Source organism: Molossus molossus, unplaced genomic scaffold, assembly GCF_014108415.1.
Source record: "Molossus molossus isolate mMolMol1 unplaced genomic scaffold, mMolMol1.p scaffold_m16_p_8, whole genome shotgun sequence".
Lineage (NCBI taxonomy): Eukaryota > Metazoa > Chordata > Mammalia > Chiroptera > Molossidae > Molossus > Molossus molossus.
The window spans coordinates 96,903,176-96,920,318 of NW_023425402.1; the positions used below are offsets into that span (position 1 = coordinate 96,903,176).

At 36.6% G+C, this 17,143-nt stretch overlaps 1 protein-coding gene across 4 annotated transcripts in view; it reads left to right on the forward strand.

Annotated features, from left to right (window-relative positions):
* STXBP5 (syntaxin binding protein 5) overlaps positions 1-8,131 on the forward strand; it is a 162,812-nt gene extending 154,681 nt beyond the window's left edge. The window contains exons 27-28 of one of the 4 annotated variants that reach the window (XM_036248364.1): positions 4,457-4,677; positions 6,369-8,131. In XM_036248364.1, the coding sequence (XP_036104257.1) occupies positions 4,457-4,677; positions 6,369-6,410 (263 nt within the window). In that variant the 3' untranslated portion in view covers positions 6,411-8,131. The remainder of the gene's footprint in view (positions 1-4,456; positions 4,678-6,368) is intronic. The other 3 variants (XM_036248365.1, XM_036248366.1, XM_036248367.1) reach the window with 3 other exon arrangements.
* Positions 8,132-17,143: the final 9,012 nt, after the last annotated feature.

The following is a 17,143-nucleotide window of genomic DNA, read 5'->3' on the forward strand; positions in this document are numbered from 1 at the left end:
CCCGGCAAACTGGGTTGTGCGGGTGGCAGCCACTCGATGTGGCCCTTTCACGTCGATGTTTCTCTCTCTCTCGCCCTCTTTCCCTCCCACTCTATCTGAACAAAAAATGGAAAAATGTCCTCGGGTGAGGATTAAAAAACAAACAAACAAAAACAAACAAAGAAAAAAAAGATTGGTCAAAATAAACCATCTAGAATGTAGCACAGAAAAACAAAAAGTTGTAAAAAACAGAGAAGAGATTAAAGAAACAGAAGTTGCAGGGAAAAGGTCTAACACATGTTTAGACCTCAAGAAGGAAATGGGAAAGAATGTGAAGAAGAATTATATATAAAGAGATACAGCTAGAAGTTTCTCACACATTCAAGTTCCAAGAAGGATATTTTGTTATAAATTCAAAGCTTGATATATCATATGAAAATACAGTATGTGAAAGACAGAACATCTTTAAGGTAGCTTAAGAAAAATAATAGATACCCTTTAACAAGCTGGAGACTGACTTCCTAACAGCCAATGTTATTCTATACATTGACAGGTAGTAAACCTTAATCTAGAATTCTCTACTCAAAATATCCCTCAAGAATGAGACATTTTTAAACAAATGGACAAATAAAGTAAGCCTTGCCACCACACTCAAGGGAATTCTAAAGGATGTACTTTAGAGAAAACATAATCTTCGATGGAATGTCAGAGATATGTGATACAGTGCTTTGGAAAGTAACAAATACATAATTATAATCATATAATCTTCATATTCTATAAAACCAAGTCTTGTGGTATGTATATCCACATACACATATAAATAAACAATATGGCCCAAAAATTATATAAAATCAAGGGAGTTGGAAAAGGTAAGTAGATATAAGATGACCAGAGAGCCCTGAATTTTTTGAGAGACTTGTAAAAATTATTCATTAGCATTAATAAAAATGCATCTTATAATTTCTAGGAATGAGAGAGTGGTCTTCTTTGGGTGAGTGGGTGGGGACCATTATTCTGAAAACCACAATAGTGTTGAAAAACAATCTTGAAATAAATCTTAACAGAAGATAAACAGGACCTCCACGGGGAAAAGAGAAGATCACAGAACTGCTGGGAAGTGAAAGGCCAGAACATGTGGAGCTCTGTCGTGCTCATGCCGTGAAGATTCAGCAGGAGACATCAGTGCTCCCAAAGCTGATGGGTGCACGTACACACATCTGTGCACACTCCACATTTTGTATATTACTCTAAATCTTACGAGGAAATTCAAAGGATCTCAATACTTCTATTTAACATTGTACTAGTGACTTTAACCAGGGCAGTTAGGCTAGAAAAGGAAATAAAAGGTATGCAGATTTGAGTGCAAGAAGTAAAACTCTCTCTCTGTGCAAATGACATATTCTTGCATACAGAATATCTTTAGGCATACACACAAAAAGAGAAAAATATAGCTAATACACAAGTTTAGCAATATGGGGTATATATAGGTCAACATAAATAATAAATTGCATTTGTATACACTAGCAATAAACAAACCAAAAATTAAGAAAACAAGTCTATTTTAAATAACATCAAAAGATAAAATTACCGAAGAAGTGTAAAAGAGCCCTGGTCGGTGTGGCTCAGTAGTTTGGGCATTGCCCCGTACACTGAACAGTTGCTGGGTTAATTCCAGGTCAGGGTACGCGCCCGGGTTTCGGGCTCCATCCCTGATAGGGGGCATGAAGGAGGCAGCCAATCGACGTTTCCCTCTCACATTGATGTTTCTCTCTCTGTCTCCTTCTCTCTACCTCTCTCTCAAAATAAATAAAAAAATTTTTAAAGAAGTGTAAAACATATACTTAAAACTTCAAAACATCATTTAAAGAAATTAAGACATAAATAAGTGGATTGACATACTATGTTCGTGGACTAGAATATTATTGCTAAGATGACAATATTTTCCAAGATAATCTATACATTCAACCAAATTCCTGTCAAAATACCAGCTGGTTTTTTAGACAAGGAAACAAGTTGTTCCTAAGATTCATATGGAAATGAAAAGGATCCAAACACACACAGACAATCTTGAAAAAGCAGCAAAAAGATGGAGGGCTCACATTTTGATTTTCAGAGTTAACACCAGTCTATCTATAATCATTAAAATAGTGTGCTACTGGCATAATGATAGACACATAGACCAATAAAATAGAATTCACAATCCAAAAATAAGCTCATACATATATGGTCAATAGATTTTCTACAAGATGCCATAAAATTTCAGTGGTAAAAGATTGGTCCTTTCAACAGATGGTATTGGGGCACTGGCTATGCACATGTAAAATAATAAACTTGGACTTCAATCTCACACTGTACACAAAAATTAATTCAAAATGGATCAAAGACTCAATGTAAAGAGTTAAAACTGTAAAACTCTCAGAAGAAAACATAGTTATAAATCTTTGTAACCTTAGATTAGGTGATGGTTTCTAGATACAACACCTAAATCACAGCAACTGATGAAAAAATAGACACATTGTATTTCATCAAAATTAAAAGCCAAAGAACACTATCAAGAAACTAAAAAGATAGCCCACAAAATGCAATAAAATATTTTCAAATTACATATGTGATATATCTGATAAGAATCTACTATCCAGAATATGCAAAGAACTCTTACAACTCAACGATTAAAAAAAATAATAATAAGTAGCTCACTTTTTAAGTGCGCTAAGGGTTTGAATAGATATTTTTCCAAAGAAAATATGCAGATAGCCAGTAAACATATGAAAAGATGCTGAACATCGTTTGTCAGTAGGGAAATGCAAATCAAAACCACAGTGAACTATCACTTCACACTTACTAGGATGGCTGTAATAAAAGAGACATACAATAACAAATGTTCTCAAGGATGTGGAAAAGTTGAAACTCATATATTGCCAGTGAAAACGTAAAATTCTTTAAACTCTGAAAAATTCTGGCAATTATTCAAAAAGTTAAGCATGAAGTTATCATGGGACCCAACAGTTACACTCCAAGATAATTAAAAACACATATTCACACAAAAACTTGTGCAAATGTTCATATCAGCATTATTTATCATAGCCAGAAAATGAAAATAACTCAAAATGTCCAGCAACTGATGAGTAGATAACCAAAATGTCATCAGTTCATACAATGGAAAGTTATACAATCATTCAAAAGGATGAAGTACTGATACATGCCATAACATTGTTGAACCGTGACAACATTTTTTAAGTGAAAGAAGCCAAACCTAAAAGGCTACACATATTGTATGAATCCATTTATGTGAAATATTCAGAACATGAAAATACAAAGATGAGTAGGGAAATGATTGACAAGGGCTGAGAAGAGGGGGTAATGGAAATTGGTTGCTGATGAAGTTTGTGTTATTTTGTAGTGATGAAAATGCTCAGAAATAGTGGTGATGGTTGCAAAATCTTTTGAATAAACTAAAAATTAGTGAATTGTTGAGGGGAAATTTTTATGGTATTTGAATTACATGTCTAAAGAAAGAATTGTGTGCCCCGGCCGGTTTGGCTCAGCGGTTGGAGCGTCGGCCTGCGGTCCTGAGAGACCCGGGTTCGGTTCCCGCTAGGGGCGCATACCTCGGTTGCAGTTTGTCCCCGGCCCTGGTTGGTTGTGCGGGTGGCAGCCACTCGATGTGTTCCTTTCACGTCGATGTTTCTCTCTCTCTCTCTCTGTTCCTCTCTCTCCCTCCCACTCTACCTGAACAAAGAATGGAAAAGGTGTCCTCGGGTGAGGATAAAAAAAAAAAAAAGAAAGAATTGTGTGCTGAGAGAAGAGGGAATGTGACAGCAGTTAACAGGATTTAAGGCTCGCAGTAATCTAAAAGTTAGGTGGTTAGGGTCCTTAGGGTCTGGGTGACGAGGGGAAAGGAAGCAATGTATGTATACCTGAGATCTTTTGAAGGAAAAATTGGATCTATTTGGTAAGTGACAAGATAAATGGAGAGAAAGAAAGGGATGTAACATATTTATAACTTTTGGAGCCTAAAATAAAATGTTGAAGAAATTCTCTATTTTTCTTTACTTCTAAGCTTAAGCACAGTATTTTAAGACAAAGTATGTAGTAAATAAACTAAATTAAATTGGTATATTTAAATTTAAATCTATGTATTTTAATTTAGATATCTTTAAATTAATTTATCTTCAGCTTTTTTCACACTTAAGAGTAATTTTTACTGTGATATAAATAATTACCAGTCTCTTTGCACAAATCCTGTTATTTATAAAGTAAATATTTAAATGTACATTGTGTTTTACATTTTAAAAAGTATCTAAAAATTAAGATATAATAAAATTAAAATGTATTAATTATGAAATGAAATTAAATAATCATTTCAATTATATTGACATTCAGTCTAAAAATTGTTTTAGTGCTATCAGGTAGTAGGACTTTATATTAGTAAAATTTTCATGTTTTGAGTTTCTCTTTCATTTATCAATTTGTTCAGTTGGAGAACTGTCCTCAGGAAAGGCTTCAAGAAGTCTTGCACAGCATATCCCTGGTCCTGGTGGCATTGAAGGCGTGAAAGGAGCTGCATCTGGAGTCGTTGGTGAATTGGCACGAGCCAGGTTGGCACTAGATGAAAGAGGGCAGAAACTGGGTGACCTGGAAGAAAGAACCACAGCCATGTTATCCAGTGCAGATTCATTTTCTAAACATGCTCATGAGGTATGTCTATCAAACAAATATTTAAACAACAAAAAAACACAGTAAAATAAGTATGATGAACATTACTGTATTTGTATAGCTATTTTATATCTGTGCATGTATTTTTGTGTATCCTCTGTACAATTGTAAATTCCTGAATCTTGCCACCAGAGGGAACTATTACAAGAATATGTCTCAGTGGCTTTTGGTCTTTTACTGAAGTTTATAAATCTAAGGGAACCTGCTCACCTTCAGGCCTTCTCTTTGCAACCGTTTCTTAGCAGTAACAAAAGCTAACTTTTCTGAATGCCTCAGATTCGATACCAGTTTCTCCTGACAGGGTAATATTTTTCTTATCTTGATTCTTTAGGTAGATCTAAATAGCTAATATTGGCAAACACTTTTATTCAAATAAACAATACTAAATATGTCTAGACTAATTCAGACAGAGGAGTAGTAGTAAGCTGCATTTTTGCAATGAATTCATCTTGATGAACTAGGAAGTCACAGTGGAGCTTAGAAAAGGATTCTATTCAGTGTGGCTTCCTGAGTAATACTCTTATAAATATGCTTTGTTGGCCAGCAGAGTACACTTTAACAAACTGAATTTAGGCCTCCAGATGGAATACACATGTTTCATTCTGACACACAGGTCTGCCATTCCTTGATGCTTTACACTGGGTCACTCCACACATTCAGTTCCTAGCCTATACCTTGAGGACATCTCGAGTTTGTTGTCTGAAAAGTCCATATTAAGGATTTATGTTTGAGCGCCCAATCTGCCAGCAATAGATCTTCTGTAAATTTTTCACCAAAAGTCATCTTTTTCTTGCTCTAGAATGCATAAAAGAGGTAACTTTACCTGGAAAAGATTTGTTCAGGGCTTCAAAGAGATTTGGAAACCTTTTGTCAGACCTTGTACTAGGCTGACACACACCTCGGATGTAGCCTAGCAGCCTTCGATCTAGGGCAGGAATTGTGTCGGCACAACCCTGCCCCTGACTGTGACCTCTAAAGCATGTAACACTTCAGTCCATTTCAGAATTGTCCACACTCTCAGTATTTAGCAAAGGGCTCAGTATCGAAGAGGTAGCTTTTTCCTCCTACCACATATTCTTGAGTCATATTTTAGAGTCGAAGGAAGACAGTACAGTGAGGTGGTTAAGATCATGGGTTCTTGAATCAAACTACATGGGCTCAAACCCCAATTTCACCATCAGTTACTTTGGGTAGCCCCTTTAAGCTTCAGATTCCTCATTTATAAAATGGGGAGAACAAATGGAATCCTGTAGGAAGTGTGTCATTGCAGTGCTGGCTCAGAGTAAGTGCTCAGTAAACTTTAGATTACAGTAATAGTAGTATTTTTAACCTTTCACTCCCAGGTTCTTTAAGCATTATTTTTAGTTAAAATTAGAGTGCTGAAAATTACCTTATTTGTAAGTTATTACCTTAGGTCACCAAAGAATACACTGAGCCAAATTTTAATTATGTCACGTGTCTAAGAAATGTGAGGGTCTTCTAGGCTGGTATTAGCTGTAGACTGTTTTTTTCTCTAAACGAAACTGTTCTTACTTATTGCTGAAGTAAACAACAGTGACACTACAGAATCTTTCCTAATGATATAATGTTTTTGGAAAATATACTAATCAGTTATAACTTACAAATGTTGTTGTTCTGGCATTTTTTTAAAAAACATGTTTTCTCCCCTTTAGATGATGTTGAAATACAAAGATAAGAAGTGGTACCAGTTCTGACCACCAGAAGTCCAACTAAGTCCAACTTCAGCCAAAAGGAAAAAGAATTTTCCTCTTTCATTTCATTGATTTTAGTTTAGGAAAGTTAACATGAAAGGGTGTTCGTCACTGGAGACTATTCTTTCCTAGCACAGTCATGCACTGTTTTACCTCGGTCCTGTGGCTTTAACAGGCGTGTTCACACACTCGGTGTGGAGCAGAGGCTGTGTGCCCGCTCCGACATAGCAGTCTGGGAACTGAGCAGGGCACACTTTACAGATGAAGAAACAAAGGGGGATGCTGAGGCATGGCAGGGGCTGTTCCTGGATCATTCCTGTGTTAAACTTTCATATGCCAAAAGAGTTATGCTGTTGTGTCTGCCATCAGTGTTTGACCTTTGAGGGAGAGGCAAGAAGTGAGAAGTTCTGAAGCTGAAATGGTGGTTTGTCTCACTGAGTGAATTATAAACAGCTGTCTTGGACTTTCCCTCCCTTAAACTGACTGGTCATCAGTATCATTAGTGAAAAAAGAAAAACTGTTTGTTACCATATCTTTAGACAGATAAGCTGAATGGTGGGCTTTAAATAATAAAAACATACACACAGTTGACTTGTGTATGGGCTACTCTTGGATTCTTGTTATTGTATACTTGTGTTTAGTCCATATTTTGTCAAAAGCAAAACAAGGTGATACATCACTTTTCATTGAAAAGAAAAGTGTAGAGCATGACTGAACTGCTCATCGTTCTAGGAGTTTCCATGTGGTGGCTAAACAGTGTGGAAAAGTGAGAAAAACCTCCGTTGTGGTGAGGAGAATACTTCAATGCCCCTCGTCCTTGTTCTCATTAATTCAGCTAAAGATGGATTTGACCAAAATAGTTACCAGTTACATTTGTAGAAATGTTGAAATTGGCTAAGTTTTTCATTTTGCTTGAATTTTTATAAAATGTTTAACCAAATATACCTTTGCATTATTTAATTAAAATTGCTTTATAAATGTTTCATTATTTCAGTCAAGTGCTCAGCTCCCTTTTCAAAATGCCCTTGATTTGCTGACAGTTCCAGTACACTCAGGTGATGAGCCAGTTAAATCTCAGCGCACATGCTGTCGCATGGAGAACCACAAGCATCTGTCGTCAATAATTACTTATATACGAGTCTAGTCTGATGACCTACAAAACATTTCCTGTAGAAATAACACTATACATCTGTACATGTCCTTTCAAGGTTTTCAAAAGCCCAACGAAAGGAAAATATGTGCATTTTTGTAACTAAATTATTTCTGTATTGGAATATAATGCAAATGAGACTGGCAGTGGACAATATATGTTTGATTCCCAAAATAGCATTACAGACAGAAAGGATGCAATTCGGTAGACCTTGGAAGGAAGGAATTTCATAACACAGGCATCTGAGATTATTATTGATTGTTATTAAAGCAACAAAGGAAGAGCAAAACAGAAGCATTACCCTTAATGAAATTTAAATATTTTTTTTCTACAAAGAAATTGTTTAAAACCGTTTTCTTTTTTCATTGAGATAATTAGAGCACAAATTGATAGCAAACATGATGGTTGTTTTTTCTATTCCATATGATCATTAAAGGTACCTGTAGAACACCTTGATTCCATGCAGTCTGTTATGCATCGTTTCCTCTTCACTGTTTGTTTACATTTTATAACGTGCACTACGGGATACAGATGTTTACATTAAAATTTACTTTAAATATCATTAGAGAGGGACTAAATATATGTGATACAGATAATTGATCAAGCCAAAATAAATATTTTAAAAATACTTTTCAAAGGTTTTGAATTTGTAGAAAGTATCTATTAATAACATATTTCTGTTTTGTTAATATCAGCTGTATGGTGAACATTCAGCCGTTTACATATTGCTTAATTTTTATTGTATATTATCTAATAAACCCATTGTTCCATATGTCACAGGAAGTGTTAGGTCCTTTTTTAAAGCTATAGTTACAAATTTGAAGTTGAGAAGCACTAAATAAATACATTGGTTGATTACCTACTCATGTGGAAGGTCATATTAGCTCTAATTATTTGATTTGCTGTCTTGCGTTAATTGTATATCCACTTCATTTTTACTGTCATTTTTCCTGTTGTATATAACATGAACCAATCTTGTAATTATTTTCAAATAGAGAAGTAGATACGTTTACTTGAGATGGATTTTATAAGAAAATTTTAAATCAATATTTTGGGTTATTTTATTTCATTTTTAAACTAATCTACAAATTATGCACAGCACACTACAAACTTAGAATTAGAAAGCTTGAAGTATTTTTGAAAATAGGAAATAAAGTTTCTTGAATTTATACTTGATTCAGTCTGTAGATAAGAGACAGTCTGCAGTAATAACTAACCCAGGGAATTTATTGTAATTTGAGAGATAACATCTCTATTTTTTTTTAAATGCAGAAATAGTCACCAGCAAGCCAAGATTTCAGGAAAACAAACCAAAAAAAAAAAAAAGTCAAAATAGAAAATATTAGAAAAGGAAAGATTACGTGTGCTTCCTTCATATCCTCAAACATTGTTCTTTGCTGCATTTGTCCTTGGCTCTAAAATCGTTGAAGTGTTTATTGAATACAGTTTGTGAATAGGATGTGGTTTCCCTATATGTACCACATAACCAGTTCATTTCACTCTAAAATCCATATGTATTTGCCTAGAAAATTATTTAAAATCTTATATTCTGACAAATTCTGTATATTGTAGCCATTTCAAGTTTTGCATCATCTTAATCCCCTTGGTTTGCATTTCAATTGTACAAAGTGTTTCCAAAAGTGGTTATAGATATAAAACTGAGCTATATCTAACAATTTGATTTTTCTATGGATGTGAAAAAAATGCTGCTACTTGTCTATGATATGTGTTGTATATTACAGTTTAATTAAGTACAGAACTTTTCAAAAAGAAGCATTTCTTTTGCTTAGAACTTCCTAATTGTAGGTACCTCTGAAGTTATTTCATGTAGATATGTGTTTTAAACAAGTCTGAAAGTGTTACATACTTTTAGGGTACAGGGCCAGTGGGGAGACAACTGAGGGAAGGACCCGACAGAGTTCAAAGTTTTACCCTGAGTTCTATATTCCTTACACGTTTTACTTCGGGCATTTTCTCATGTGACATTAGAAAAGATGTATCCAAAGGTAAATTTTTTGTGGCAAAAATTTATTTTACATTTTAATTTTGGGGATTTTGTTTATTTTTTCTTTCAAAATAAAGAGCACTGAACTTTAAACTTGAAATTTTCTGCACTTTTTAGGTAATGAGATCTTTTTATTATCATTTAATCTACATTTCACAGTTCAGATCAAGTGATACATATGTATAGAATCATACCAAAATCATGAATATGCTGCTAGCGGCACTACTTAAACAGTTACACTGATCATAGTTTTAAAACCTTAAATGGGGTTTTATATCGTTTTCAAGGATAAAATGCAGTAAAACCATTTCTGGGCATTTCACTGTTCTAGGTTTTAAATTACTGCAACACTTTCAGATTTGTTTTGTGATCATACAGTGACATGTTATATTTATACATACTGCAAGAGAATATACTTTTAGTTTTGAAATGGAATTTTTATAAATGTACTCTTTAATTTTAAAAACAGTGAACTTGTTAAGTCAAAGTACTTTAAAAGTATGTATATTATCCATACAAAAAGTTATGTTTTACGCTTATAATAAGAAATACTGGTATCTCATATCGAGATACAATTAATTTTAAAGAATCATACATCATTCAGAAGTCTTCACACGTGACAGGAAAGATTATTTCTATGATTTTAAAACCCTCTATTGAGCATTTTCAAATATTAATTTTATTTTGGCGAAAATGCCCACAACACTCATCGCCAGATCCTTCTCAAAAGCTGCCGCTTGCTGCTGGATGCCTACCTTAACCGTTGTTTACACACGCGCACACACGCACGTTGAAAATCGTTTTCTGGGTATTTTCTTCTACCTTTTTTAAAAATAAATGTCCAAAAATGAAAACCAGTTTATGTATTTTGTCAATGAAGGTTTTTATTTTCTAGTTTATAGAATTTGTTGATCAATATTCCTAGACTTCTAATCTGTATTTAGTTTGAAGAGCTCTGTCCTTTATTTTTCTTCTTTTCCTTTTTGAAGTCTTTGTTCTCTTGGATTGAAATGTATCACCCACCCACTCCCCCTTTTTTTTTGTTTAAAAATGTTAAGATACTATTTACAGCTTTTGTTTATTACACGTTGTATCACTCTGATCAATTTCTTGTAAAGTACTATGCTGATTCTTTTTCCTGTGAATACTAATGATCTTACTGCCCACACAGAAGTTTTATAGGTTCTGTGGGCATAAAATAGTTGTGACAACAACAAAAATTAAAAGGAAAACTTGAGCTTACCTTTCTCAGCTGAATTAAATAGTTTTAATAACTCCCCAGTTATCAGGGTTATAACATTGCTTTCTTCAGTTGTTAATACATTCTTAAATTATTAGGCACAATTCATTTACTAATTGAGTACAGTGGTTTAGGACTACATATAATTGCTCCTTTTATTACACTTTACATCAGAAAAAATATGAATGTCCATTTTGCCAGTATTTCTCAATGAGGCTGATAGTTTAAAATTTTATCGTGTATGGGATGTAAATAAATTAGTAATTATTGTAGGTTGTTTTGTTCAGGCATTTAAAATGGATATAAGCTAATGACAATGGAATCCTATTTGGGAGTTTCTTTTTTTTTTTTTTTTTTTTAATACCTTTGCTATGTGTTTTGTGTTGTTTAAACTTTGCTTCAACTTAAGACAATGTAAGGAGTTGACGAGACATATCATTAGGAAGCAATGCAAAGAGGTTAAATCATGTTTTAAATTTTTTAATTACTTTTTTTTTTGTAAATAAATGGTACTGTGATACTTCAGGTGTGACCTCTGCTTCACATGGTAGAACCAGAAAAACATTTTGCTTTCTAGTTATACTATTAGTTCATCATAAGTGAATGCATCACCAAAAACTATTAAACAGAGCAAGAAGAAGTTTCCTCATTCAGGGGCAAGCATGCTTGGTGTAGAACTCTAGCTTGTGTCCACCTTAAACTGTACATGCAGGTAGTGTTCAGTTGCTGCACTGTCTTTTTCTATATATATATATATATATATATATATATATATATATATATATATATATAATGCTCATTCCAGTAACTATCTCAAAGGTAATTACTGGCATATGCATTTTAAATACGGTTAAAAAAAATCTCTGTGTACTATTTCATTTGAAACAAACAAACAAAAGCACTATTGCAAACACTAAAAGTGTGTTAACCTTTGTAGTTATTTTGCATTCCTGTACTTTACAAACTGTCATCACAGCAAAGGGTTAAAATTAGGTAATGAAATATTTTTGTAAATAAATACCATTAAGCTGGTATTTTAAAAAATGTATTATAAATTACTGTTTCTGGAAAATGTTCATATATATGTATATGAATGTCTCTTTATGCTGAAGGGCTCTGATTGGGCAAAATAAAATACTCTCATCTCTCCTGAAACTAAACAAGCCCTTTTTTCTGGAAATTTGTTTTAATTTTTTTCTCTGAATTGTTGAATTAACCCATTAATTTAACCTAAGCAAAGGAAAGTCAAGTTGATTAAGTAATTTAAGTGAGACAAGTTGTATTTTTCTTAACTATCGAATTTTTGGTAAAAGTCACCTGACCCTGTGTTGGGTGGGGGTGGTGCAGCAGAGGATGAAAGTCAGGAGGTAGCTGTGGATGGCGCCTGTGGGTCTGCAGTGTGTACAGGTATCTCCTAGCATCTTTGAGGTGCAGGTTCAGATTCAGGGCTTCCAGGGTGGGGTCTGGTCTACCTCTGCATCTCTGATAAGCTCCCAGGTAGCACAGATCCTGCTGGTCCGTGGGACATAACTTGGAATAGCAAGGCTTTGGCCAGTGAGTACTATCAGTGTCAGTGTTCAATGACTTGTACCAAACAAATATGAACATCACATTAATGGATCTAAAATAATATAACTTAAAGCAGACTTTTCTTTTTTAATCATTGATTTCATTGCATTTCAAAATAAAGAATATGGTAATTCTGTTATTGAAGGTTTCTTTGGTTTTGAAATCTTTATATTACTGCCCACATGGTGGCAGCTGTGTCTCACCGTATTGTCTGAGCCTTTATTTAACAAGAGCTTACAACACCCTGTAAGAAAGGAAAACTGCAGACTGCAAAGGTTCCTTTTCATGACGGATACTTTTTACCTAGAAAATTATCCAAGTCTTAGATATGGAGCAGACAAAATAAGTTATTTGCTATAAAGTGATGCAGGTCATTTGGTACCATGACCTGGTTTATCAAAAGACAGTTCAGTATTTTTCCAGAAATTACAGGCATTGAGTGATACAAATTTAAAAACTAAAAGATTGTCATCATGCCCTGGCCGGTTTGGCTCAGCGGTTAGAGCATTGGCCCGCGGTCTGGAGACCCCCGGGTTCAGTTCCCACTAAGGACACGTACCTCGGTTGCAATTTGTCCTGGGCCCTGGTTGGGTTGTGGGGTGGCAACCACTCGATGTGTCCCTTTCACGGCAATGTCTCTCTCTCTCTCTCTCTCTCTCTCTCTCTCTCTCTCTCTCTCTCCCCCCCCCCTCTCTTCCCCTCTCTCCCTCCCACTCTATCTAAACAAAAAATGAAAAAATGTCCTCGGGTGAGGATAAAAAAAAATTTTAAAAAAAAGATTGTCATCATGCCTCTTGCCTCTGTACTTTCTTACGGAGACAGGATGTGCCCTGTGTCCCTTTCACTTTGATGTTTCTCCCTCTCTCTCCCTCCCACTCTATCTGAGCAAAATATCGAAAAATGTCCTCAGGTGAGGATAAAAATATATATATATTTATATATATATAAATTAAGCTCAAGTTCTTAATTTCTTTGTTGCAAATTTCTGTCATCCCTGGAAGACTTACAGTTTGGCTGCTCAACCGATGTCCTGAGACAGTTAACCAATAGCGTTACTAGTACAAAATGAATGTCCGAGTCGTCTCCCAAACAGGAGACCCCTTTGCACATCTCTTCTTGGCTGAGTTTATCTGTGAATCTTTCTTCCCCACTTTTTCTCTTTCCCTGGCTCCTCCCTCCATTTCCATCCTGTTTCTACCCTGATGTCTTTTGCCCTAAATCACTTTACTCTTTAATGATTATTTTAACCAAGCACATTTTCTTGCAGATTTAGGGGAGAATACGATAATTCTTTATGTTTCTCAGAGTTCCCCCTAAATATTGAGTGGATTTGTAAATTTTATAAACAGTAATGCCATCTCTACTCCTTGTAACTTCCAGACACTCAAAATCTCAGCGGACAAAGCAAAAGCAATGTAGCAGCCAGAAGACCCGCGCTGCGCAGAGGTGTCAGCGTGAGCCTGTCGGAGTGCGCAGCGGGATCGGGCCCTGCGGTGGCAGCCCTGGACCCAGCCCCAGCCACAGCCACTTCACGGGGCCTTGAACCAGGCGATTTCACTTCCAAGTACAAAGAGCCCAAGGAATCATTAGCATTGTGTGGGCGCAAAAGCTCGAGGAGCACGTTTCAGAAAATGTTTATTTTAGAATGTGACGGCAGAGACATTAGTCTGTGCAGTGGTTCTCAGCCTGAACACCGAGTCAGACTGCTGGGCCACACTCCCAGTGTGGATTACCCAGGAAGTCTGGAGTGGGGCCCAAGACCTGGTGTTTTTAACCGATTTGCAGTGGACACTGCTGGGCCGGTCCACAGACCGCACTCGGAGAACCCTGATCTGGATCAGGGCCCCTAGAACCAGTCCCCCTGCATATCACAGATACTCTGGTGTTGCTTTGCTAGCATCTAATGAAATGTATAGAAAATGTATCCGCCTGTATGTGCAAATTTTAAAGCTTGATATAATGTCTTAATACACCAGAGATACAAAAGCAGGTGATTTATAATTTTTAAAAATGTATTTCAATATGTAGATTCTAAGGTTACACACTGGAATCAAAAAAATCCCCACAAATTTCCAAAACACCCCCAGTGGAGTGATCCCTCCCTGCCCTCCCAGCTAGCACTCACCTCCACCCTCAATGACACGAACCATTGGCCCAGAGAATAAGACCAGCAGTCGGACATACCCGTTTCAGTCACTGTTCACGTTCAGAGAGTCTGTAAAAAGATGCTCATAAATGATATGCCATGAAGTATACGAAAAAAGTATAGAAAAGAACTCTACTCAAATACTGTTTAGTTTTTTTAGTGTATTTTCATTAATTCCTCATATGTACATGTTCTCTTTTCATTGAATGCATGCTTTTGAACTATCAAATCGGATGATGTAGGCCTTTGTACGTTTGTTCCCGATGCCCACGGATCTTAACAGCTGGTGTGGTTCTAACCAACCCTCCGCGACAAAGCCGAGCAGTGAACCCGTTTGTAATATTCTGTTATGTAATATTACCAGTGGTCAGTCTACTGGAAAGTGTAGTCCGCCTGATACCCAAAACACAACGAGGGACTATTGGCGAATTGTTAGGCAAGTGGGTTTGCCTGGCATCTCTAATTTTATTGGAAGTGGGCATCATGCATAGTTCCTTTCAAATGCAAGCGTCGGCCCAGGTAGGGCCAGTATTCTGTCCCGAAGGTCAGTGCTGGCCGCGCTGGGACCTTTTCCAAGGCATTCACTTCTATTTGCTTGTTTCCTTCTGTTTAAAACTAGAATCTAAATATCGGCCTTACCTACCTTACAGTCCTAGTAAGGATATAATAAAATCACCTCTGAAAATTGTTAGGAAACAGAATTAGCACACAAACACAAGGCTTTATGATCTTAAAAATGTTAGTCCCTTAGAGACTCTGAGTCAGAAATATATTTGAATGGAAGAACGAGTAGCAAATCTTATATCAAGATCAACAACTCAGGGGGTATTAAAACTGCTATAATCAGGATTAAAAAAAAACATTGATACATTGTCTTTAGTACAGTAATTAATGGAGATCAATGTATTAAAATGTGTTTGAATTTAACGAGCACCTTTGGTTTCTAAGTGAATCGCATCTTTGTGATGTGTTACTCCTGGGAGCCAATTCAGCGTGCATTTATTGCCGACCATGATCAAAATATAAGATCTTATTAAAATTAATATGTACTTGCCTTTCAAAATAGAACAGCCAGAATCCCTGTGCCTGCCAATTATTTTTAAGTTAATACATTCAAATTTATAAATGTTAAGGTTTTCTCTCTGGTGAAGACAGTAAATACCTTTTGCTATTCAGACATAGTGTAGCTGACATATTTTTCACAAATTATTTATAAAATACCTCTATCAACAAATATAAAAATCATCTGAACTTAGGAATCCAACTCAACCCCCAAGACACTTCTCATATGCTTCTGCTTTTGAATCTTTCATCTCTGCATACTCGGAAGGTTTGAAGATGCCCAGACCTTCAGTACGCTCTCTCCCTGTCTTCCCTGAGTCTCTGGCTCCCAAATAGGCTTTAAGAAGAATGAGTGACCCAGGCTCTCTCTCCCCTTCCTGAGTCTCAGGTAAGATGCTGTCCTGTGTCACTGGGTTGCTGGACACCTGGGGAACTCTCTCAGGCCCCTGCCGACCGTGCCATCTGGGCATCACGGCGTGAAGACTCCTCTGAACTTCAGGGAGAAATGGCGCCTCTCTACTCCCTCCTCTCGGCCCCCACACTTTCCAGTGAGTTCCATCTTTCCTCTGCCCGCTTGGAACTTGTCCCTGAAGGCGTCAGGCTCAGAGCCCTGTCATTTCTCCACCAACCTGTGAGGTTATCATCTCTGAGCGCAGACAGATCAATCTATACGCCTCCTGTTTAGGTCAGAAACTCAGCTCTTGATTGAACCTAAGCTGCCACTTACTCAGAAACCCTTTTTTTTTTTTGGCCTCAAAACTATTGTCTATGCCATGAGCTCCAAAATTCTATTCTGAAATTCAAATGTCAGCTTGATTGTATTCAGTAGGTCTTCATCGGGCACCAGGATGTGTCCGATTCTGTTCTGAATATTGGGAATAGAAAACATGATCAGGACCCTGCCCTGAAGTCCCATCCAGCGGCAGTGACATTCTCTTTGTCTGTGTCTTCAATAACAACCTAACGTGAGGACAAGGACAGTGAAGGGCTTTGCTGCCTGAGCCCGAGAGGAGGAGGAGTTACATGAGGAAGCACATCATCGAACACATCAAACCGTTTCCCCCTGCAGCGAGAGTCATTAAGCACCTTCTTCTTCCTCAGCACCCACATCTAATCCATGATTGGTGCATCCTTTTAATCTCACAAATGATTCCCAATTTTTTTAGCCCTCACCCGAGGATATGTTTATTGATTTGAGAGAGAGAAACATCAATGTGAGAGACAAACATCAATCGGTTGCCTCCAGTATGCACCCTGACCAGGATGGAACCTGGAACCCAAGTATGTGCCCTGACCATGAGTGGAGCCCACCACTTTGTGTACGGGACGACCCTCCGAACAACGGAGATACCCAGCCAGGGCTGATTCTCAAACGGATCCTTTTCTTCTGTCCTGCCGGGACTGCATCCGCTCCGGCATCTCATTACTGAGTAAACCCCTGATTGTCTCCTCTGTCCAGCTGCCTCCTTCTCCAGCATATTTTTTTCCAGCTCCAATTAAGCTGTTCTTCTTTTAAACGTTTTCAAAGGCTCCCCCAGTAACCTATAGTAAAATTCAATGCATT